General features: G+C 44.4%; 2 protein-coding genes across 2 annotated transcripts; both read left to right on the top strand.

Annotated features, from left to right (window-relative positions):
• Nucleotides 1-631: 631 nt before the first annotated feature.
• On the top strand, nt 632-10,436 carry LOC306910733 (adhesion G protein-coupled receptor B1-like; the record flags this gene model as incomplete). The annotated part of the gene is made up of 31 exons (XM_079485522.1): nt 632-1,343; nt 2,091-2,240; nt 2,323-2,418; nt 2,516-2,680; nt 2,754-2,918; nt 3,083-3,247; nt 3,332-3,496; nt 3,586-3,687; nt 3,788-3,894; nt 3,982-4,176; nt 4,278-4,346; nt 4,629-4,737; nt 4,839-4,982; nt 5,068-5,143; nt 5,523-5,625; nt 5,794-5,837; nt 6,470-6,593; nt 7,286-7,389; nt 7,479-7,581; nt 7,670-7,820; nt 7,905-7,974; nt 8,059-8,125; nt 8,211-8,296; nt 8,412-8,583; nt 8,668-8,763; nt 8,855-8,891; nt 8,983-9,617; nt 9,721-9,756; nt 9,906-10,010; nt 10,097-10,147; nt 10,239-10,436. 31 exons carry the CDS (start codon nt 632-634, stop codon nt 10,434-10,436), a joined length of 4,602 nt encoding a protein of 1,533 aa, XP_079341648.1.
• An 8,436-nt stretch (nt 10,437-18,872) lies between these two features.
• Nucleotides 18,873-24,222, top strand: atp5if1a (ATP synthase inhibitory factor subunit 1a). Its single transcript, XM_079484071.1, has 3 exons — nt 18,873-19,055; nt 19,291-19,403; nt 23,936-24,222. Exons 1-3 carry the CDS (start codon nt 18,987-18,989, stop codon nt 24,075-24,077), a joined length of 324 nt encoding a protein of 107 aa, XP_079340197.1. The 5' UTR covers nt 18,873-18,986; the 3' UTR covers nt 24,078-24,222.
• The last annotated feature ends 34 nt before the right edge of the window (nt 24,223-24,256 follow it).

The raw sequence follows: 24,256 nt of genomic DNA on the forward strand, positions 1-24,256 counted from the left end.
GATGTGCCGGAACACAGGGCACATCTGTAATGTTCCTCGGTAGAGAGAAATTAAAGCGCTGCTTAAAATGCACAGCGATACTCTTAACACAGGAGGTGTGTTTCACAGGCACCTGTAGCTATGGCAACAGTCAGACTTTTACACAGGCAGAGAAAGTTCTCCGGTCTGTCAGGGCGGGGCGAGCATTCCTGCAAAAACTCTCTCTCTCTCCAGCGCTGAAAGCTCGTGGGCGAGAGCTGAGTCTTTGTGGACGTCAGTTTGACGCAATCAGCTGCGCCACGTGTCAAAGCGTGGGAAGGAGAGAACTGCAGGAAGAGAGATTCCTGTGAAGGGCACAGTAATTATAGTCTAAGTGTAATAGCAGCGTGCATATAAGCGCTACCGTTCTGACAGCACTTCTATAGATATGATTCACAGTCGTAATAAAAGCTAGTCTGTCTTCCCTGATGAAACTCACTTCGTCTTCTTTTTCTTGTGTTGCAGACATGCCCACTTCAATCTAGTGAAGAATCAAACTCTCCATCTACATTAAAACATACTGAACAAATCAGACCCTGCCAGGTCGAAAATCCTCTGAACCACGTCAAAGGGTCAAATCACATCAGTCCGACCGTCCTCTCTAAGACAGAAGATGGAGTGGTGGTTCGTCTCGTTGGCGTTGTTCGTGTGCATGTGTGTGGCGTTCACCCCCGGTTCCTCTACTCCCTCCGGGCCGGCCTCTGCCACCTGTGCCACCCTTGAGCAGAGCCGCTTCTTTGGCGTGTTCTCCTCTAAGACCGCTTTGCCGTCAGCTCCCTGCTCCTGGACCCTGCAGAACCCCGATCCTCGCAGATACACCGTCTACATGAAAATCACCAAGCCCACCGAGTCCTGCACCCCACGCCAGATCCGAACCTTCCAGTTCGACTCCTTCCTAGAGACCTCGCGCACGTACCTGGGCATGGAGAGCTTCGACGAAGTGGTGCGGCTGTGTGACGCTTCCTCTGCCGTGGCCTACCTGGAGTCCAGCAAACAGTTCCTGCAGTTGCGGAAGGTGATGCCACGTCTCGGTATGGGGCCCGTGGAGGTGAACGAGGAAAATGACGAAGGAAGCCAATTCAGTGCTGAGTTTCTGGTGGTGGGGAAGAGGAACCCGAGCATGCCAGCCTGCGAGATGCTGTGTCAATGGTTGGAAGATTGCCTGGCCACCAGTACCCACGGAAACCCCTGCGGTATCATGGCGACACCCTGCCAGTGCTGGGAGCCGCCCAAAAGGAAGGCAGGTGGCTGCTACAGGGGCGGAGTCTACATGGAGAAGTGCACGGCCACTGCTAGAGACAGCAACCGAGATGCTGAGATCATGAGTAAGTGTGTTAGATGTATCTTTAAAACACACACACACACCTGTATGTTTTATTATCTCCGTGGGGATAGTCCATAGGCGTAATGAGTTGTATACTGTACAAACTGTATATTTTATCCCCTAAACCTAAAGATCCAAGAAAACTTTTAGCATTTTTAGATTTTCAAAAATGATCGTTCTGTACAATTTATAAGCTCTTGTGCCCGTGGGGCCTCAATTTTTTTTGTCCCCACAGTGTCACGGGGCCCCATGAGCTGGTGTGTGTTCAGGTTTAGGTCCCCACTAACATATACAAACCAAGTCCACACACACTCACACAGGTTTCAGTGGCAGTATATTGGATACTGTTGCTGGAATCAGATTGTAAAATGAAAGCAGGATTTGATGCTCTTCAAAGTATGTCTGTTAATGTGCTTCTTTGCAAGCAGCTCTCACAAAGTCTCTGCTGAAGCAATCGATGCTCCGCTCAAGGTTGCCATAGTGACCCTCCAGCCTCCAGAAGCACCAGATGCACAGAGCGCATCGGGTATTCAAGGCAGTTCAGACGACTGTGTCGTGGGGCGTCCTGGCATTTGGCCTTTTTATTGAGAAAATGTTCAGAACTCAGCCCTGCTGCTAGGGAAACTTTTTGACATTTATGAGAAAACAATGCTGCATCGATTGCTCATGACGTCTGAACTCATAAAGTCTGTCTGCAGATTGCAAAGTTCACCAGCAGAAAGTTGAACGCTGTGTGTTGTGTTTGCAGGGAGTTGGAGCGGATGGGGCCGCTGGTCCGAGTGCAGTAATGAATGTGGCGGTGGAGTCCAGGTTCGCAGCCGTGCATGTCAACCTGAGGATGCCGTTTGCGAGGGGGTGGTAGAAGAGGGCCGGTCCTGCAACCCTCAGCCCTGCATTGGTAAGTTCAGCCTCCGCCAGCAGATGCTGTCTCGCAGAGATTGATGTCACAGCTTACATGTGTTTTGCATTGCCTTGTGCAGGTAAAGTTCTACAAAGAAGTCAAGCCCTGCGATCCATCATCGGCCAACGGCGAGACGCTGACGGCACCATCATGGCAAACCATGCCCCTCACAAAGGTGCGTGTCCCCATGACAACATTAGAGTGCAATTGGTAAAGTACTTACAAATGCAGGTAATCCAATGACCCGTGTGCGTCTTTGTGTGTGTGTGCAGAGGAAGCTCAGCAGGACGAGTGGTCTCAGTGGAGTTTGTGTTCTGTAAGCTGTGGAGAAGGCTGGCAAACTCGCACTCGCACCTGCATGGCCTCCGCTCAAAGTACACAATGCACCGGCCCTTTAAGAGAGAATCGACCTTGCAACAACACTGCTGTCTGCCCAGGTACACACATTTTCTGTTTCAAGTGCTTACCTTTGCAGCGAATGGAGGTTAACCTGTGATTTTATGTCCACAGTGAACGGCTTGTGGGAAGAATGGGCCCCATGGAGTTTGTGCTCATCCACATGCGGTCGTGGATATCGCGATCGTGTCCGAACCTGCAAGCAGCCTCGGAACGGCGGAGCTCCCTGCCGCGGGCCCACCAAACAGACCAAGTTTTGCAACATTGCTGTCTGCCCAGGTCAGCATCAACACAGACTCAGCTCAACACTATTGCTGTTCAAGCTGTGAACACCAGGGGGCAGTGTAGACCCTATTAAATCCAGCTGTGCCAGACATTTCATGCTTTCAGTTTGTTTTCTTTCAACAATAACTCAATTAATAATCTGACTTCTCCATCTGCAGTTGATGGTTCCTGGAACGAGTGGTCCTCCTGGACCCCCTGCTCATCTTCTTGCTCTAATGGAACTATGCAGAGAACCCGCGAGTGTAACGGCCCGTCGTACGGAGGCTCGGAGTGCAGAGGAGAATGGCTTGAGACTAGCAACTGCTTTCTCCGAGAATGCCCTGGTATGTTCCTCTTTGACAAATGCTTGAACATATCGCTCTGATGATGAGTATTAATATGTAAGCTTCTGCATTACTGTTCTCTAGTGGACGGTAGGTGGCTGTCCTGGAGCACATGGGCCAGTTGCAGTAAGAGCTGTGGTGGAGGTCACCAGCTGAGACAGAGAGTTTGCGAGGGGCCGTTTTCTGGTGGAGAGCCGTGCAACGGTGACAAAACAGAACTGCGAAGCTGCAACGAGAAGCGGTGTCCTGGTAAGGGAACAAACGTTAATGTTGCCATTCGAAGAGAACCCGGTTGAAAACGAGGTGGTGGCTTTGACACTGAAAATTGTGTGTTGCAGAAGCTCACGAGATCTGCGCAGAGGAGAGCTACAGCAGTGTGGTGTGGAAAAAGACCCCCGCTGGTGACACTGCAGCCGTGCTCTGCCCGTCCGATGCCGCAGGTACTGATGTGATGATTCTGTGCGATTTGTCTTTGTCAGTCACCGTGAGTGAGGAGAGACGTTAACCCCTCTGTCTTTCTGTACCCTGTAAATTTTGCAGGCTTGATTCTGCGTAAATGCACGCTGGACGCTGTGGGTCTGGCCTACTGGGAAAACCCAACTCACATTAAATGCATTTCCAAAGAATTCCAGGACATCCAGATGCTGGTAAATCAGCCGGAGATATCTGAATGACTCTGTGCCGGAGATAATCTATGTCTCCTATTAGAAAACTAAGCGTCCTTCTCTCTCCAGACACACGATCACGTAACTCAGTCTCAGCGCGGCCGGCTTGTGGATGGCGTGTCGGAGGTTCTGTCCAAACTGAGAATGGCCTCAATTGACGGTTTGAGGTACAGCGGAGATCTGCTGGCTGTGATGGAAGTCTTGAGGAACAGCACAGAGATCTTCAAGGGGTCCGGACACAGTCTGAGCAATGCTGATGTGGAGGTACACACACACACACACACACTACAGTGTGTACAGCAGCAAATTTAAGAGGTGAATGTAATAAAAGTCTCACTGACAAACTTGAATGATTTGATTCACAGAACTATGCCCACACCATCAGTAATTTACTGCAGGAGACACACAGAGACAAATGGGAGGAAGCACAGCTGGTGAGTCTGAGTGTGTGCGCGTCTGTGTGTGCAAAAGAAACGAAGGCTCACAAATGTCATCTCGTTATAATCTGTTGGATTAGTGAGATTCAAAGGGGAGCAAATTGAGATTTTAAGGCAAAGTCTTTTATTAAACCAACATTAAACAGGATAGACCAAACGCTATGATCTCACATGCTGGGATCAGTTTTCAAAAGCACCTTTAGAAAAAAACATCTGATATCTAAATGAAATATAACTCATGTTTAAACCGTGTAAAAATTTCTATATTGTGTGTTGCAGATGGGTGCAAACATCAGAGAGTTCTTCAGTCTAATTGAGAACTTCATTGACATGATCGGACGTCAGATGAGAGATTTTCAGGACATCTATGAGGTCACCGAGAATCTGGGTGAGTGTTAAAGTGGTGACTGTTATTAGAGCAGAGTGTGTGTGTGTGTGTGTGTGTGTGTGCGTGTCTGACCTGTGTGTGTTTTCTGACTGTCCAATCAGAGCTCAGCATCCAGAAGCGTCCCCGAGCAATGACCACTGATGTGACCTTTCCCATGAAGGGCTGGCGCGGGATGATCGACTGGGTCCGTAATTCAGAGGAGAAGATCACTGTATCCCGCAGCGCTCTGAGTCTGGACGTGCCAGGTACACACTCACACACTCACATACGTACACAGTCATGAATCCTGCATGTGTGCTGAGACTAATGCAGCTCTGTATGTGTGTTTAGATGCTGAGCAGAGCACTGGTTTTGTGACTGGTATCGTTCTCTACAGAAATCTGGCTACAATTCTATCCTTTCAGAGGTAAACACACACACACACACACACACACACACACACACACACACATGTTTACTTCTCTTTCTAAATGAGCACACATTCCAAAGACTTCTATTGTTTTATACACAGTAAGTTATAAACACCATAAACCTAGCCCACAATCTAATTCTAACCCTAAAAAACTTTCTGCCTTTTTACAATTTTACATTTTTAATGAACATTTTAATGAATTAGGACGTCCACAAATAGAGGTTTTGTTCACTTTGGGGAACAAATGTGTCTAAAAAATAACTGTACTGAAGCGCACACACACACACACAGTGAATTTTGTCTGCTGTGGATCAGAAGTCTTCACTTTAGATTTTAGGATGTCATCATGATGTTTGATGTCTATTTTACACAGTAACAACACGCTACTGAACTCAAAGGTCGTCACAGTAACAGTGAAGCCTAACCCTGGATTCCTCTCAGCACCAGTCGAAATTGAGTTCCCTCACCTGCACAATGTGAGTAACCATGGCAACAGACGCAGATCTAGACCATGCTAGTTTCGAGAGTCAGTGACATCACTAGTAGGCTAGTTCATGAAATAAATTGTGTGACATACTGTAAGAACCAGAACAAACACCCCCTGACCAGACCTCTCACCTCTCTCTTTCTCTGTCTGTGTGTAGGGCACTGTTAATGAAACCTGCATCGCCTGGGACGAGAGTGACAGGTGGGTGGAACCACTTTTGTGTGTGTTGTGAATGTGTGTTATCACAGCCCGAAAGGTCAACACTCTCTCTAGTGCCCTCGGAACAAAATGTCCTCTCCACACTGCCCTAACAGCTGATAATCATATTTGAATGAGATCCGCCCACTTCCACACATCACTCATGACCTCATGAATATTCATAGCACATCCAAAACCTTTCAATGATTCTCTCTCACTGCCCACACACATGCAGATGGCATGCTTGACATGAATCACTGAGTTTGATCTGAAATTAACGACTCATCTGAATGTGTAAATCTGAACTTTTCTTAAACGCATCCAGTCAAGGAGTGACTGTTAAACTCTTCACTGCTCTTAAATTGTTATTCAGATTTTCTCTAAGGATGAATTGTTTGCGATATTGGCTACTTTATTTATTCATGGATGTAATCGTCATCTGTTTTATTTCTAATCAGTCTTATTTATAAATTCTTTCGAAAAACGTATCGTGGTAATATCATGGTTTTCGGAATGAAAAATGTAAATGTACAGTCAAAGTATCGTGATGTGTGACTGCGGAGGAGTTGTGTGTGTATGAGAGAGAGAGAGAGAGAGAGGGCGCGTGTATAAAATGTGTGTGTGTTTCTGTGCAGCGCGTCTTTGCTCGGCTCCTGGTCCGCGCGCGGCTGCAGAACGGTAACGCGCGACTCCAGAAGCACATGCGTGTGTGACGGACTGTCCACATTCGCCCTGATCGCCCGACCGAACCCCGATTCGGTAAGTGTTCCGTTACCGCCTCGTGCTGTGTGCCGTGTGTGTGTTTGATCGACAGCTGGTAATGTCATATAAATGAATGGATTGTGATCGTGTCGTTAGGACTCTTGTGTTGCTCGTGTGTTGTATACTTTGCATGTCAGTTGTTGAGTTCGTGTTGTAAATATGTGACGATGCGCACCGTGGCGCAGAGTCGAGAAGGCAGTTGCCATGGTAACGGCATCCGCAGTCTTTCTCGCGCTTTAATACGGTTATCAGCGCTGCAGCGCGATGCGTGAAGACAGAATGCTTTTTCTTATAATCAGCGATGCATTCTGTTTTGACGCTTGTTGTCGCGTGCTTACGTTTAATGACCTGTTACTGTACATGACCTCAGTGTGTGCGCGTGCGTGTCAAGGGCGAATGAAGGAGAAATAGAGCAGCGCATAACACACACACACACACACACACACACACACCTGCTCATTTAGCTCAATTAATTGTCATTGGTTTAACACATTTTTGTTATTATCTTATAGACGTTGTTATATTCCTGTTTTGTGCATATGAATTGATCTCTCTCTTGCTCGCTAGCTCTCACCTTCATATCTCCTTTTCATGAGCTGCCCTATTTCTGCCAGTCATCTTGTCCTGAGGGAGTGTGGTTGGCCTATGTGTGTGTGAAGTGACACTGATGTTGGTGTGTTTCTTCACAGAACATGGATAAGTCTCTGTTGCCATCGGTTACGATGATCGTAGGATGCGGGGTGTCATCGCTCACGCTCCTCCTCCTCCTCATCATCTATGTCTCAGTGTGGAAGTAAGACCCTTGCAGTGATCCATCAGTTCTTTGATTGATTGGTGGGTTTGTGTGCTGGTTTGTTGATTGATTGTTGTTTTCTCTCTCAGGTACATCCGTTCCGAGCGCTCCGTAATCCTCATCAATTTCTGTCTGTCAATCATCTGCTCTAACGCCCTAATTCTGATTAGTCAGACGCAAGCACGCAACAAGGTGAGGTGACTCCTGAGCCCGACACCCAGCTCTCACCCTTACACCCCCTCAGCTCTGACTCACTCCTGTCTCACTGTGTCTCTTGCAGGTGATGTGCACGTTAGTGGCAGCGCTCCTGCATTTCTTCTTCTTGTCTTCATTCTGCTGGGTTCTGACGGAGGCGTGGCAGTCATACATGGCTGTCACGGGTCGTCTGCGGAATCGCATCATCCGCAAGCGCTTCCTGTGTCTTGGCTGGGGTGAGTGTGTGTCAGTGCTGGAATGAGTGTTTGTTTGTGTTGCTCATCTCTAGGATGGTGTGTAACACTGTTTCTCTGTATCAGGTCTGCCCGCTTTAGTTGTCGCTGTTTCTGTGGGTTTCACCAAAGCTAAAGGTTACGGCACAGTCAACTAGTGAGTATTTCAGTCGAACACCACACTCTGCCAAGCAGACTTAAATTCATCTTTCTGAACGTGTGGAATGTCTCTCTCTTACAGCTGCTGGCTGTCTCTTGAGGGTGGTCTCTTGTACTCCTTTGTGGGTCCGGCCGCTGCTGTTGTACTGGTGAGGATCCGCTCGTGGTCACTGCACGTTCATGCGCATGAAGCGGCAAGCTTTAAGTAACATTGATCCCGTGTGTTTGTTTTAGGTGAACATGGTGATTGGTATTCTGGTTTTCAACAAACTTGTGTCCAAGGACGGCATCACAGATGTGAAGCTGAAGGAGCGAGCTGGGTAAGAGTCCACATTCACTCACTCACTCACTCACTCACTCTCTCACTCACAGCGACCGGTTGGCACGTCACACAGCGGCAGCGTTTATATAGGCTGTTCCTTTTGTGTCCTTCAGGGCGTCGCTCTGGAGCTCATGTGTGGTTCTACCTCTGCTCGCTCTCACATGGATGTCAGCCGTGTTGGCCATCACAGACCGGCGATCCGCTCTCTTTCAGATTCTCTTCACTGTGTTTGATTCTCTGGAGGGTTTCGTTATTGTCATGGTGCACTGCATCCTGCGTCGAGAGGTGAGCGCCCTGACGGCCACGGCACACACGTCACACATGTGCGTTGGAGTTCCTCGGCGAGAGCTCACCAGCGTATGTTTTCAGGTCCAGGAGGCGGTGAAGTGTCGCGTGGTGGACCGCAAAGATGACGGCAACGGTGATTCCGGCAGCTCTCTACAGAACGGCCACACTCAGCTCATGGTGAGCGCACGTGAACGCTGCTTTTGCCGCTAATGACAGTAGCAAATGTTATTTAAACACTCACGTTTTGTTGTTTCTGTTTTGCTCTCAGTCTGATTTTGAGAAGGACGCTGACTCAAACCGGCCAGGTGAGCATATAAACCACTTGACAAGGAAACAAACTCCATAATACAATCTGCAAAGAAAGAAACATTGACATGTGTGTCTGTTCCTCCTCAGGTGGTATGAAGAGCTCCTCAGAGGAGAAGATGCCCCCTCCTCAGCTTCCTCTGCCCCTCGGTCCAAACTTCCACACACTTCCTTCCAACCCCAGCGGCAAGAGCCACGTTCCTCCCGTCCCCGAATACTCCAGCCACACGCTCACCCTTCGCAGGGAGAAGGGGCGCGGCGTCGACCCGTCCTGCGGCAAACCCGTGTACGTGTGCGACAGCGAGCTCTTCAAGCAGCTGGACGCCGATCTGGCCCGGGTACAGGCCGAGAGTGTCTGTCCGGATGGCAGCGGTTACGTGCTTCTACCGAACATCACCTCCACCCTACGCTCCAAACCCAAAGATGACTCCAGCGGCTCCAGCAAGTACAACATGAGTACCGAGCTGCCACAGGCCCGCCTTATGCAACTGAGCGGAACCTTTGCCGAACCGCAGGCTGCCTACGCCGTCAAAACGCTGCCTGCAGACCGCGTCAGCGTGTCCTACTCGGAGCGCGACTCGCCCATTCAGAACATACACAACATCTCCAGCGAGAGTCACGTGACCAGCAGTCTGGGCGACACCTTTGACTCTATGAATTCCATGATGTCCAAGAGCGAAACCATCTCCACGCTGTCCATGAGCTCTCTGGAGGTCAGCGAGGGGGTAAGAGATCAATCATGTCTCTCTTCTGCAGGAAGGGATGTAATTGATCAAAGCGTGAGGTGACGCTAAACTTGTCTTCTCTGTTTTTTTGTCTTGCTCACAGAGACAGAAGTCCCGCTACGCAGAACTGGACTTTGAGGTAATTACTCTCTTTCTTTTCATTTCATCGTAACGTTAGCTGTTTTAAAGACCTCTTCAGAGGTTCACTGAATAATCTGTGCTGATTACTAATTCAGAATATACATTTGGTTTGAGTTGCTACAACATTCTGTTTTCTATTTTCTGTAGAAGATCATGCACACAAGAAAACGCCATCAGAACATGTTCCAGGACCTCAACAGGAAGATGCATCACGCTGAGAAAGACAGAGAGTCGCCCGCCTCGGACAGTAAGGTGAGCAAAAGAAGCGCACCAATGAATCTTTCTTACAGACAAGAACAGATTGAGTCTAACAGAGTGATTCTTTCTTCTCCCCGCAGTCCGTAAGATGGAGCGTTTCCTCAGCTGGAAGCGACAAAACAAACCACAGCGTAAGTGTGCCTGGCATGAACTCATACCAGAAGACATTTTCCTGTCAACTGCAGGTGTTTAATTCTGTCCTCCGTGTCTCTCGTTGTACAGGATAAACAGCAGGGTCCGATGGATCGATCGTGGGAGACCATGAGCAGGTCGCAGGCGTCCCCTCCCGGCTGGGTCAGGAAAGATATCGAGCCCCTGCAGGCTTCTCCTCTGGACCTCCAGGGTGTGGAATGGGAAAAGGCCGGAGCCGCCATCCCCCTCGTGGGCCAAGACATCATCGACCTACAGACAGAGGTGTGAGGGCTTTACTTCCGACCCCAAACACCTCGCCTGCTGTTGATTTGGGAAAGAGAGCAGAACAGAAGGAGTGAGGGCAGAGGGGAACGTGCTGTACCCGTCTGTCATTTCCGTCTGTGTCTCTCTGGCTTCAGTAGCAGTTCTCAGCTCAAGACGAGTCGTTAGAGGGCATCGAAAACAGAGCCGAACTGTTTTACTTGCTCCGTGTGAGGAGAGATGCGGTTGGTTCATCGAGAGCTTTTCCCGACGCTCTTCCATCTGCTCCAGGAGGTGTGTCTGTGGACGCTGCCTGAGCCTTTTCATTTTTCTGTGACTCCAGTAGAGAGAATGGGCGAATCTTCCCACAGGACTGGTGTCGACCTGTGAGTTCTGCCCTCCGTCAGGAGCGTCAGGAGCCAGACGTCTCCAAGGGTTTTCTCCGAGCTGTGCTAAATGGACACACGTGAACTGAAATCGCTGTGGTGTTTGAGCGCTTTGTGTGAGGAACTATAATTTTCCTGTAAGCTGTAAGAGCTTGGCATTTCTCATTATACCTTCTGTTAGCATTATACAGTAATATTATTATTATTATTATTATTAATTTGTTCTTGTTATTATGATATGATTTATTTAGTTTTGCCTCAGATCTGTTCATCAGCCTTTTACTTACTTTTTTCTTAATGAAATAATTCCTTTATCCCCAAACCAGTAGCAGAACGACTGACTCTCAAGTATGATTTCAAAAATGAATTCTGAACCTCGCAGAATTCTGGCTCATGTAGGATGATTGGCGGTGACTCTTGTGTTACTTTGGTTCAGACAGCTCCGTCTTCAGCTTTGTGAAGAAAAATCCACGTCACATTATATGAACTGGAGAACATCTGTGAACTTCTGAACACTTCCACAGTGCCAGCGTGAGACTCCCAGTGGCATTAATACAACACAGGGACAGCGCTTGATAACCATAGACTGACTAGAACCATGGCAGGACTTGGTCTCATACAGACACTTTGTCAAAACTGTTGAATGACTATTAGCAATGAATCCAGATGGAAGATAATGGACAACGCAAGACACTGTCTTGCTGCTAGCAGACATTTCAGGAAAGAAAAAGAAAAATGTATATATATATATATATATATAAAGACAGATTTATAGCTTATAGATTTATTAAACTGTGCTTCAGGAAATGCCTTTGAGTTTTTGTACTTTAGGATGTTGAGACACTGAATCCTTGTTCACCTGTACAATCTCTTGTTTTGTAAGTGTGCGTGTGTGTGTGTGTGTGTGTTAATATCCTTCTTCACATAGTGTACACCTATTGCTGTCTGTCTGAAAGTCTCTGTGTATTTGACCTCCTCTTGTGATTGTACAGTTTAAAGAGCTATAGGTGAAAGTGTCTCATTCCAATAAAAGAAACCACATTAAAATAACAGTGTCTGTTTTTTATTTACCAGAATGAATTGCCTGCTAGTTAGAGTTAGAAATGGAAAATCAAACCAATCGTATACTTGAGATTAAATCAATTCCTGTGTGCATATTTTCAGAAAGGTACACGTGCGGCTAATATCTATAGAAAATATTTTTACACTAGTAAGCATAGTTGAACTATAGTATTCAAAAGCATTAAAAAGCACAGGAACCACAAATTAACCATAGTTTCATTATAGCAACAACAGTTTAACCATGAAATAGTTCAACTTTGGCAATAAAAAAATATATATAAATCAGAAAAAAACATGGTTCTATGTGTATATATATACACAAAACGGTGTTCATAAACATATGCTGAACAATATTATAAACACAACATTTCTTTTTGCCCCCATTTTTCAAGAGCTGAACACAAAGATCTAAGACTTTCAATGTAGGCAAAAGGCCTATAGTTCACAAATCTACTCCAATATTGTTCACAAATCTGTCTAAATCTGTGTAAGTGAGCACTTCTCCTTTGCCAAGATAATCAATCCACCTCACAGGTGTGACATACTTACATTTACATTTATTCATTTGGCAGATGCTTTTATCCAAAGCGATTTACAAGTTTTCTACAGTGTCACATTACTGCAGAGCAATCAGGGGTAAGGTGTCTTACTCAAGGACACTTCAGTCATGACCTGCTGACACTGAGATTAGAACCTGCAACCTTCTGATCACAAGCCCAACGCTCTAACCATTAGGCCACAACTATTAAGATGCTGATTAGACAGCAGGATTATTGCACAGGTGTGCCACAGGCTAAAATGTGCAGTTTAATCACACAACATAATGCCACAGATGTCACAAGGTTTAAGGGAGCATGCAATTGGCATGCTGACTGCAGGAATGTCCACCGGAGCAGTAAAACTACACGTTTTAGAGTGGCCTTTTATTGCGGCGATTATCTAATCAGCATCTTGATATGTCACACCTGTGAGGTGGATGGATTATCTCGGCAAAGGAGAAGTGCTCACTAACACAGATTTAGACAGATTTGTGAACAATATTGTCGAGAAATAGGCCTTTTGTGTACATAGAAAAAGTCTCAGATCTTAGAGTTCAGCTTATGAAAAGTGGGGGCAAGGTGTTGCGTTTATAATTTTGTTCAGTGTATATATTTACAAACCAGTCAATAAGCAGGCTAATGACCATACAGGTTGATATCTAAGTGTTTTTCTTCAACTGTGTATCGAAACTGGGAATGGATAAGAATCTAAATCTGAATTGGAATCCCTAGTGGAACCAAACAATAAATAAAATAACAAATGAAAACCTCATTTGCATTGTGCCGCCTGATAGTCATGATGTCGGTCGAGCCAGTGGCATTATTGGATGGATATTTATAGTATATATAATTCATTTGACCCAGCAGCCACTCATTTCATTATTTCAACTGAAATATGGTCTTTTCTGGAATGTTGGTTTCTGGAAATCCCTTTAATGAAGTGACAGAATGCTGATAATGGTAATGAAGAAAATATGTTTTTACGTTGGTGTACAGTTAATTCAACATACTTGAATGTTTGTAGTGATAGGTTGATTGACGGATGGCAAAACTCCAGGGCCCGGCTGAATAAACTGCTTAGAATTACAAGGTTCTTCATCACTGCTTACAGTCAGCTTTATAAAAAAGTAAGACTGATTAGTGCTATTTAATCTTAATTTAGAAGCTTGCCCTGGAAGTGTTTGTTGAGCGTTGATGTAAGTATGAAAGGGTTAGGTTCATGTGTGGATGGATTCTGAACTATTGATCTCTTGTGATTCTCATGAGTTGTTGTAAGATGCTGCTGAATGACTCTGGCGTGATTTTTGGCGTGTTTTGCGTCTCATAGTTTCAATAATGTTTGTGAAGATATCAGAGAAATCTAGATCAACCGCGATGATGATCTGCTGTCTGCACTGAAGAAAATCCAGCAGAAACCCAAAACTTCGTGATGATGATTTATGATATTGTTTTTCAGATGGTCCGGTCCGCTGCTCTATTCCCTTCTCGTAAGTGTCCTGCCGTCGGTTGAAATGGAGAAGTGCCACTCAAGCTTTGTGTGGGTTTTTGTTTCAAGAGAAAGTAATTGCGCTGTTTGAAAATGGTGAGTCACATGAGCTGGCTTTAATGTGAAAGTGGCGCTTGGGGAAATACAGCCGTGCTTCTGCGTCACAACCAAATGCCAGAAGAGTTCAAACTGCAATTCTGCTCGGCAGGGAAGAGTTCTTAACAGTCGACATGTGACACATCGCTGGGTCTGTGCATGCGTGCGTGCGTGTGCGTGTGTGTGCGTGTGAGTACCTTTAGGTTTTCCCTCTGATATGTGCTTTCATTGTAAAGGCTTCAGTGATGAGACGTCTGTGTGTATTTAGAAGAAAGGGTTTCAGATATTTGCTTCGGCTCGGCTGTGTGAGAGAGTAACACAAATCACTTTCTCTTTATCATTATCATTACACTACCAAAACACAGAAGTGTAGTATAAACAAAACATACATGAGACATGAAACAAGATATTTACTATACAATATTGAATAATGCAGAGTACACAAACAACACAACACACTTCTATTGTTATAGTGAAGGGGTGTAGTATTGTCTACAAGTGTATGATGTGGTGGTTATGGGGCTGTATTGAGGGGTCATTGTGAAGTCTGCCTGTCACAACAAAAGAGAAAACAATGAATCTGCCCTGACCTGATGTGTCCAAGAGAAGGCGCGGTTCTAGAAATCACACACATAACCACAGTGGCACGGATACAGTATCTTTTGTTGTGGTTTTCATATGTGTTTCTGGTGTCATGTGTTTGGGTTTGTTTTGGTCACAGTGAATATCACATCATCGGTCTTGACAGGGCACTGTGTGAAAATGTTACAGTCACTTATGTTATTTATAACAGATTCTCTGTATTGACTGATTACTTAATGAAAACTCACTTCTTCTTATCAGTCATCATCACCAAGGCAACATCAAGCATCCAGCCTGTGTTACTATGGCAACACATGCAGCATCTGATCGTCCGCGCAGCAGCAGTTTGAAATGGTTTGTGTGCTGCTTCAGTTGTGTTTGGGCGAATAGTGACAATCACACACACAGACACAATAAATAACACTGTAAAACTGTTGCTGTGTTATTCAGTTTGGTGTTCTGAACTGAAATAAACTGGTCCTGTAGCGTGACTGGCGCTAGTGGTTCAAGGGTTGAGGGCTCAGTTACCAGAGAACAGACATGCAGGTATAATGTAATGCTCAGCTGTCACTTTGGATAAAAGAGTCCATCGTGAATGCAATAAAGTTTTTGAAGTCATTTGAAGGTCACCAAAACAAGGATCCGACATTTAGCCCACATAAAGGGCTGTTTTGCGAAATATCTCTATTACGTGGCCCCTGTTTGTGTCTGAGCAAACTCATCCATTACTGATGTCACAATATCTGCATTTACATTCAATAGAGAGCAAAGTCTTTCTTTCAAACTCTCCGATTCTCACAATGAGCTCACCTCATCATCGCTCTGCACACAGTTGCCAGGAAACTATTGCTATGGGCAACAGCAGAAGTGGGACGGCGAGAAAAAAACGAGAACATATCATCTGAGGGCAGCAAACCTTCCGGAAGTCCATATAAAGACTCCGGAAACTCCTCGAGTTATTCCACACGTGCAGGTGTTCTGCAGGTTTGATCTGTCGAGTCTCTCTGACATCATACTTGTGTTTTAATAGAATGCTTTAGCCACTAGTCGTGATTATAATTTAGCTTTGATGAGAACAGTGAAAGGATCAGTATTAAAACCTTCATGGCTGAAGAACGAGAGAATGACCTGACATGATGATTCATGACATCAAGCATTCACTGTGCTATGCTGAAATGATGTGTGATGACGTGTGGGTTCTCTGAATGTGTTTTGTAGAGAACACTGCCCTCTTTTGAACACTTGCAAGCATCTCCAAACATTCTGTGAGTGCAGTTATCTGCAATCTTATTTTGCCATGACAATTCTACATTTCAGTCGGTTTGGACTACAATGTGCAAACAATATCAGCTTAACATACATTGAACAATCAGATTTACTGCGAAACAAGTTTACATGACATGCATGGCATTCAATATGAAAGATAGAAAATAAAAATGCTAACCCTTACGGAAATGAACCATGTTTGTTTAACCATGATTTATGTCAGAATGAATCAGAATATGAAGTGCAGATATATGAATGCCATGACAGCAGTCACATGATGTCAGAGACAGGTCATTAGCGCTGATGATGCCCATGGATGTCAAGGTCGAGTGAGTGAGTGAGTGAGTGAGTGAGTGAGTGAGTGAGTGAGTGAGTGAGTGAGTGAGTGAGTGAGTGAGTGAGTGAGTGAGTGAGTGAGTGAGTTTTCAAGTGCACAAGTTATTTTTGCGGGTTTATCGCGACAGTTAAGGTTTGAAACTGCGGTGACAGTTTCAGAGGTTTGAATCTGCAGTGACAGTTTGAGAGGTTTGAATCTGCAGTGACAGTTTTGAGAGGTTTGGAACTACAGTGACAGCTTTGAAAGGTTTGGAACTACGGTGACAGTTTGAGAGGTTTGAATCTGCAGTGACAGCTTTGAGAGGTTTGAATCTGCAGTGACAGCTTTGAAAGGTTTGGAACTACAGTGACAGTTTTGAGAGGTTTGGAACTACAGTGACAGCTTTGAAAGGTTTGGAACTACAGTGACAGTTTGAGAGGTTTGAATCTGCAGTGACAGTTTTGAGAGGTTTGGAACTACAGTGACAGTTTGAGAGGTTTGAATCTGCAGTGACAGTTTGAGAGGTTTGGAACTACAGTGACAGTTTGAGAGGTTTGGAACTACAGTGACAGTTTGAGAGGTTTGAATCTGCAGTGACAGTTTTGAGAGGTTTGGAACTACAGTGACAGTTTGAGAGGTTTGAATCTGCAGTGACAGCTTTGAAAGGTTTGAATCTGCAGTGACAGTTTGAGAGGTTTGGAACTACAGTGACAGTTTGAGAGGTTTGGAACTACAGTGACAGTTTGAGAGGTTTGAATCTGCAGTGACAGTTTGAGAGGTTTGGAACTACAGTGACAGTTTGAGAGGTTTGGAACTACAGTGACAGTTTGAGAGGTTTGAATCTGCAGTGACAGTTTTGAGAGGTTTGAAACTACAGTGACAGTTTGAGAGGTTTGGAACTACAGTGACAGTTTGAGAGGTTTGAATCTGCAGTGACAGTTTTGAGAGGTTTGGAACTACAGTGACAGTTTGAGAGGTTTGAATCTGCAGTGACAGTTTGAGAGGTTTGGAACTACAGTGACAGTTTGAGAGGTTTGGAACTACAGTGACAGTTTGAGAGGTTTGAATCTGCAGTGACAGTTTTGAGAGGTTTGGAACTACAGTGACAGTTTGAGAGGTTTGAATCTGCAGTGACAGCTTTGAAAGGTTTGAATCTGCAGTGACAGTTTGAGAGGTTTGGAACTACAGTGACAGTTTGAGAGGTTTGGAACTACAGTGACAGTTTGAGAGGTTTGAATCTGCAGTGACAGTTTGAGAGGTTTGGAACTACAGTGACAGTTTGAGAGGTTTGGAACTACAGTGACAGTTTGAGAGGTTTGAATCTGCAGTGACAGTTTTTAGAGGTTTGGAACTACAGTGACAGTTTGAGAGGTTTGAATCTGCAGTGACAGCTTTGAAAGGTTTGGAACTACAGTGACAGCTTTGAAAGGTTTGAATCTGCAGTGACAGTTTGAGAGGTTTGGAACTACAGTGACAGCTTTGAAAGGTTTGGAACTACAGTGACAGTTTGAGAGGTTTGAATCTGCAGTGACAGTTTGAGAGGTTTGAATCTGCAGTGACAGTTTGAGAGGTTTGAATCTGCAGTGACAGTTTGAGAGGTTTGAATCTGCAGTGACAGCTTTGAGTAGTTGCAATTCAATTCTGAATCTAGGAAAACATGTAAATATGTGGAATGCATTTGTATCTGCTGATGTATTTTGTAAAAGGCAGGTTACAGGATCTGTGACTATTTTTTCCTGCAACTTCAAATTGAGAAGACCGATTTTTGAGTTTTGTCCACGAGTGCAAATCTCAACATTCAACTTCAGTTTTTTATTTTACAAGTTTTCACGTTGGGGCTGTGAATGTTAGTGTAGCGGTAAAAACACTTACTTTACAATTTCTCAAATTAAAATCTACATGCTCTCAAGGTTTGCTATCGTTCATTCTTTTAATTTACAGTTTTTTACAGACGCTAGGACACATTTCTCATTACTTAGGTCACTTTGGATCAATTATCGTTGCTTTGGCACAAAATGCATTCAATGACTACATCTCTCAAACTTCATGTATTCTTTTCTCACTCAGACACAACAACTGCCAAAACTCTTTGTACGTACAGGCCAATTTTCACATGCTTACATACCGTTTTCAAAACTGTTCAAAACAATAACATAATACAAAACTGAATAAGACAATTCTACAGTAATATTTGAATGAAATATATTTAAAATCTTAAAATGACTGTAAATGCTATAAAAACTATTGGACCAGCGACAGCTGATTCTCATTGTAGATGAACCTCTTCACAGGTGTTACTCTTTCAATTTCATTACAAAAGGAGAAACTGCTGAATAGTTTTGTATTGTGATGTAAACATGGACCCAGCCAGAAATAGAGAAGTGGCTGAACGAGGAAGATTGCCAGGGATGGATCAGGCATGCCAGAAGATTCTTTCCTAGGTGTATTGCGCTAGATGACAGAAGATGTGATGTGGATGAGAAGTATTGAGGAATTCTGCATCATGTCTGATTCATTTCAGTAACATATATTGCAGAGAATTATAAACAGCGATGTGTCCTTGTTTTACATATAAGCATTTACATGTAGAATGTGAAGCTGAAAGTTGGTTAGGAGAACTGTGTGAAGAGTTTTGACCTAAGAATTGACAAATGTGTCCAAGCGTCTGTAAAAAACTGTAAAACAACCGCGGCGGCGATGTGTTCTTCTCCGGGCCGGTGGGGGCAGCAGTGACGTACATCGCTCTTGGTTCTCTGCTGGTTCCTTTATTTCCGTGTTCCCGATCCCACAAGGACAGATTGACCATAAAGTAACCGATAACCGAATCGTCAGACTTTATCGGACATGGCTCGACTGCTGAGGAGCGGTTTGAGAGGATACTTCACTTCTCAGATCCGAATGGGATCCGATCAGGTACCGAGGTCTGAACGTTTAACTGATGTGATTATCAATGATCGGTGATACATAGGGTCCGATCTCTGATCAATAACGCAACTCACACATGGATGAAGCACAGAGCAAACACGTGACCTCGCTGATTTCATATACACTTGATTTCACAAAACGCTCAACAGCAGCGCCGATCACAAGAGCGACCACACTGTCTTCATATAAACATGATTTGTGTTTGTCTTGTCTCTGTGTGTAGTTGGGTGAACTGGGTAAAGGTGCTGGTAAAGGAGGAGGCGCGGGCGGGTCCGTGAGGGAGGCCGGAGGAGCGTTTGGTAAGAAGGAAGCTGCAGAAGAAGAGCGCTATTTTAAGTGAGTGACTTTATTTATATCGTGTGTGAATGTTTTGCTTGAGGTTAAAGGTTGGACTACTTTTATTCACCATGACACACAACCCAAGAACATTAAGCAAAAAACGATCGGTGTGTTTGACTGCATGTGCGCTTTCACTCATTTTATTGCAAGCCGTTGAAAGAATGGGCATTACTATTTTGTTAGTTTGAAACTGCACATTTCTTTACCTTGTGATGCATGAATTATTAAAGCTGCAGTCCTTAAATGGCTATTTCCCCGCAGATCAAAATGTCCCCATGTTTGACTGAATATGCTTTTCTTCTTGAAGAATTATAATTATACAGTGAATTATAACGGAAGTAAAAGATATGTGGTATTAAAACCCTAAGCGGTAGAATGGGAGGGAAAGGTTGTCGACTTTTTGAAGTTCCTCGATCGAAGAACTGTTCGACACGGCTCCGTGGTCTTAACAAAGGTCTTCTGAAGCCAATCAATGCGTTTGTTTAAGAGAAATATACATATTGAGTGCGCTATTAATGTTGATGTCTCGCTTCCGTCATCCATCTAGTGCTCGGGAACCCGAGGCTTGTTTTTCCGGCAGATGACGGTGACGAAAGCGCTCCCAGAGGAGACGTAATCCTATTGGAACGAAGTGAAAAATGCAGCGTTTGTCACCCGTGTCATCTGTCGGAAAACCAAGCCTCTGGTTTAGAGCTGAAGATCTTTGCCCGAACCCGACGGGACCCGACGGGTTCGGGCGGGTTCGGTCTTAATTTTGATTATTTTACACGGGCTCGGGCTGGGCTTATGCTTGCGCTCTGGGTTGCGCGGTAAATGAGAGGTCAGGTGATGCGTTTCGATTAGCGCGAAAATGGATGCTGAGGAGGTGAAACGGAGGGTGGCCTCTGGTGATTATGTTTTAGTTGCACAGAGTAAAAAAGCAAAGTCTGAGGTGTGGAAATTTTTTGACATTGTGCATAATGAGAACAATGAGACAGTGGGATATGTGAAATGCAAAAGATGCGACATTCTGTTAAAGTACGACAGCAAAACGACAGGGAATTCGTCGCTGAGAAGGCATTTTGATCGAAGCTGTTCAACACCCGGCAGTGCCCAGGATCAACAACAACCTACAATCACATCGTTTGTTACAGCATCAAAATCCATCCCTGCAAAGGTGAAACAAACAGTGACGGAGAAGTGTGTCAGCTTTTGCTGTAAAGATATTAGGCCTTTTAATATCGTAAATGGCAAGGGTTTTGAAGAGCTGGCGCAAGAACTAATTAATGTCGGGGCAGCGTATGGCAGGGTTCCCGCAAATTCTGTTATTCCCCGCCATGTGACAATTGCGAAGAAATGCACTGACATGGCAGAAGAAAAGAGGGAAGCTTTAGTACAGAAACTTAAGACTGTGTTAAAGGATGGAACAGTCGCAATGACCACAGACATGTGGACAGAAGATTATCGGAAGATTAGTTATTTGACAATCACATGCCATTTCATAAGTGAGGAGATGGAACTGGTAAATAAAACCCTGACAACTACAATGTTCCCTTTGGAAGAGGCAAAGACGGGAGAAAATATCAGACGGGAGATACTGAAACTACTGGTGACAAAGTTTGGCCTTGACGCTTCCACTCTCAGCAAAATTGTATGGGTGACCGACGAGGGGGCAAACATTAAATTCGCTCTGCGGCCATACCAAAGATTGGACTGCATAGACCATCTCATTAATACGGTACTGCGCCATGGACTCGACATTGCCGCGTTATCGAAAGCCGACGGTGCTCCGGACATAGGAGATACCATTTCTGCTGCTAAATCATTAGTGAGGTACGTTAAACAGTCAGGGTTGGCTGCGCAACTGTCAACAACATTGCTGCAAATGGGAGACACTCGGTTCAGTACGGTGTACCTCACACTGACTTCTATACAGGCCATTTATCATGAGCTCCATGAAAAGCTGGATGCACGAGGGGAGAGCGCGCGCATTGAGAAAATAGCCCCAGACACACTGGACTTTTTGTTAAACTTTCTAAAGCCGTTCTATGAAGCACAGAGGGAACTCGAGGGAGACACGTATCCAACACTTAATAGTGTGTGTCTCTGGAGTGAGAAACTGAAACGCCACTGTCAGCCCAATGCCATGGACTCCCCTCAGCAAGCTGTCGTGCGTAAACGGCATGAAGACTGGCTCGCGCGTAAAGTGATCATACAGGACCTCCATAAGATCGCAACATTCCTCTGGCCAAAATTTAATCAGCTGAGAATGTTGTCACACTCAGACAGGAATGCCATACATGATCAAGTCCGCACTCTTCTGCAAGCCATGGTTGCAGGTGCACCAGATGTGGAGATTCGAGACCCAGTCACAGAGCTCTCCGGAGTCGAAGCCACTGACAGTCCTCCGGCAAAAAGGGCAAATTTTGCGGAGTGGGAAAATGTGAGGGAAGCTGACTGGGAAAATGACGAGGTAACTCGCTACATCGAAACGGCTGCTGATATGGACAATGAGATGGATGTTCTTGGCTGGTGGAAGAGAAACAAAACATCCTACCCAAAACTTGCGAAATTAGCAAGATCGGTGCTATGCATCCCGGCCAGTAGCAGCAGCAGTGAAAGGGTGTTCAGTGCTGCCGGACGCACCATCAGCGAGCGCAGGACCGCGCTTAAGCCATCCACAGTGGATTCGATAATTTTCCTCCACAAAAACATGTAGCCTAATCTTGGTGAGTAAATGTTTCTCAAATTATATCTAAATATGAATTGAGTCTAAAATGCATAATTTAAACAGCAGAGTATAGGCTATAGGCTACATTATTCTTCTTTTATTACATTTCAGCTGCTGGTCACTGTCGCGTCGAGGCCAGCCCAGATTGTGGAAGGAAGTGGCGAAGCAAATCCTGCTTCTTTATCTTAATTTCCTTATATTATTAAGGCCCTAAAATATATATTTTTTATTATTGCATTTTTTTATTTTATGCTATTATAAATGTAGGCCTACTGTATAATAATACACTGTGTTCCCCTGTGTATGTTGTTCTGCAATAATAACAAATTAAAATAAACAAATTTCGTTATTGCCAAATACCTATTTAAGTTTAGAATGTATCTTGATTTAATTCGTTACAAATACATTTGTATTGGTGATTATGGAGACATATGCTGAAATGTTGTTACAGAAGACTTATTGTATTTCTTTGTTCTTTCCAACTTCCAATAAATTATAAAAAAAAAGATATAGCCTAAATTAAATGACTCATTCTTGACTTGACAAATTAGACAAAAGAGCTGTGTCGGTGCGACGTGTGTGCGCACATTTTAATAATGTCGGGCTATAAACGGGTTCGGGCTTGTAAAAACCTGTCAATCAAATTGTACTTGTCGGGCTCGGGCCGAATTCTGACGGGCTCGGGCCTTGTCGGGCCTAACTTTTAAGGCCCGATTACAGCTCTACTCTGGTTCACTCTCATTCGAGGGATGACGGAAGCTAGACATCAACGTTAATGGCGCTGTCGCTATGGATTTTTCTCTTGTTAAGACCACAGAGCCGTGTTGAGCAGTTCTTTGATCGATGGATGCACTTTCTGGAGCTTCAAAAAGTTGACACCCATAATTTTACTCCGACTGCATTATTATTCTAGAAGAAAATCATTTTTTCCTTTTAAATGCCTTTGGGGGAGTAAAACATGGGGACATTTTGTTAAGGTAATAACTTTGTCCTCTTTGTTGCCATCTCAGTTTAAACCATAGAATGTCGGTTATATACGGAGTTATTTTCTTTAGGATATATTCTCACTGTTGCTTTGTGCGGATGAATCTGAGCTCTGTGATAAATGACTTTTCGCTCACACCGCATCAGAAACTGTTCATAGGGAGGATCAGAGATGATGTATTTTTGTATGCAAACCCTGGAAGCGAGGTGACATTTTAGGACTTCCGGTTCCATCCCTTCAAAGTCTGTTTTTTAATTGGTAAATCTGCTGAAATAAGGTCTATGGTAAAGAAAACCTCTTGATGTTTTCACTTTTTATTTTATTCTATGACATAAAACACACCAGTTATAACCTGCTTTTGATTTTTAAAGCCTAATTTTTTTATTTTGGCCCCCAAAATTTTAATTTCCTGCATGGGGCCACCCAACAACACGCATGATAAATCATTATTATAACCCTAACCTTGTGAATCAGGGTGAGATGACACTCGTTTTGAACACTGATCTGTCTGCGTATTTACTCAATAATTGATTTGATTATTTTTACCCCAAAAAAGTTTTGAATTGTTGGGGGGAATAGTTTAGTTTAAAACAAGTGTATTAGCTGTGTATATTAACTTTGCCTCTGTGATGTATATTTGAAAAGCGATACACATCTGTATATTATTATAAATATGTTGTGTTATTCATTTACTCTTTGCTAGAATGTGTTTTAGTTAGGGAAGTATATCAGCAAAGTATTATGGGTAAATGTTTGAGAAAGCCTTTTAAAGTACTGCGTATTGTATAGAGCTACCGGGATAAATGTGGATAATGACACTATGTTGATTGACAGGCAGAAGGAGATGGAGCAGCTGGCAGCTCTGAGGAAACATCACCATGAAGAGATCGACCATCATAAGAAAGAGATTGAGCGTCTGCAGAAAGAGATTGACAGACACAAGGGCAAAATCAGAAAACTTAAACATGACGACTGAAGCACTCCCACCATCATCATCATCATCATCATCATATATGTTTATCTGTGTGCCTGCCCTGAGGGACTCGCTCTCTCACTGCCTGTAACCCATCATGAATCACATGATTAGATGCTTTATGAATAAATGTTTGCAAAAACCTGCAGTCTTCTGTCATGGGCCGTTGAACCAAACCCTGT

The sequence above is a fragment of the Barbatula barbatula genome (genome assembly GCF_947034865.1).
Source record: "Barbatula barbatula genome assembly, chromosome: 21".
In the NCBI taxonomy this organism is placed as follows: domain Eukaryota; kingdom Metazoa; phylum Chordata; class Actinopteri; order Cypriniformes; family Nemacheilidae; genus Barbatula; species Barbatula barbatula.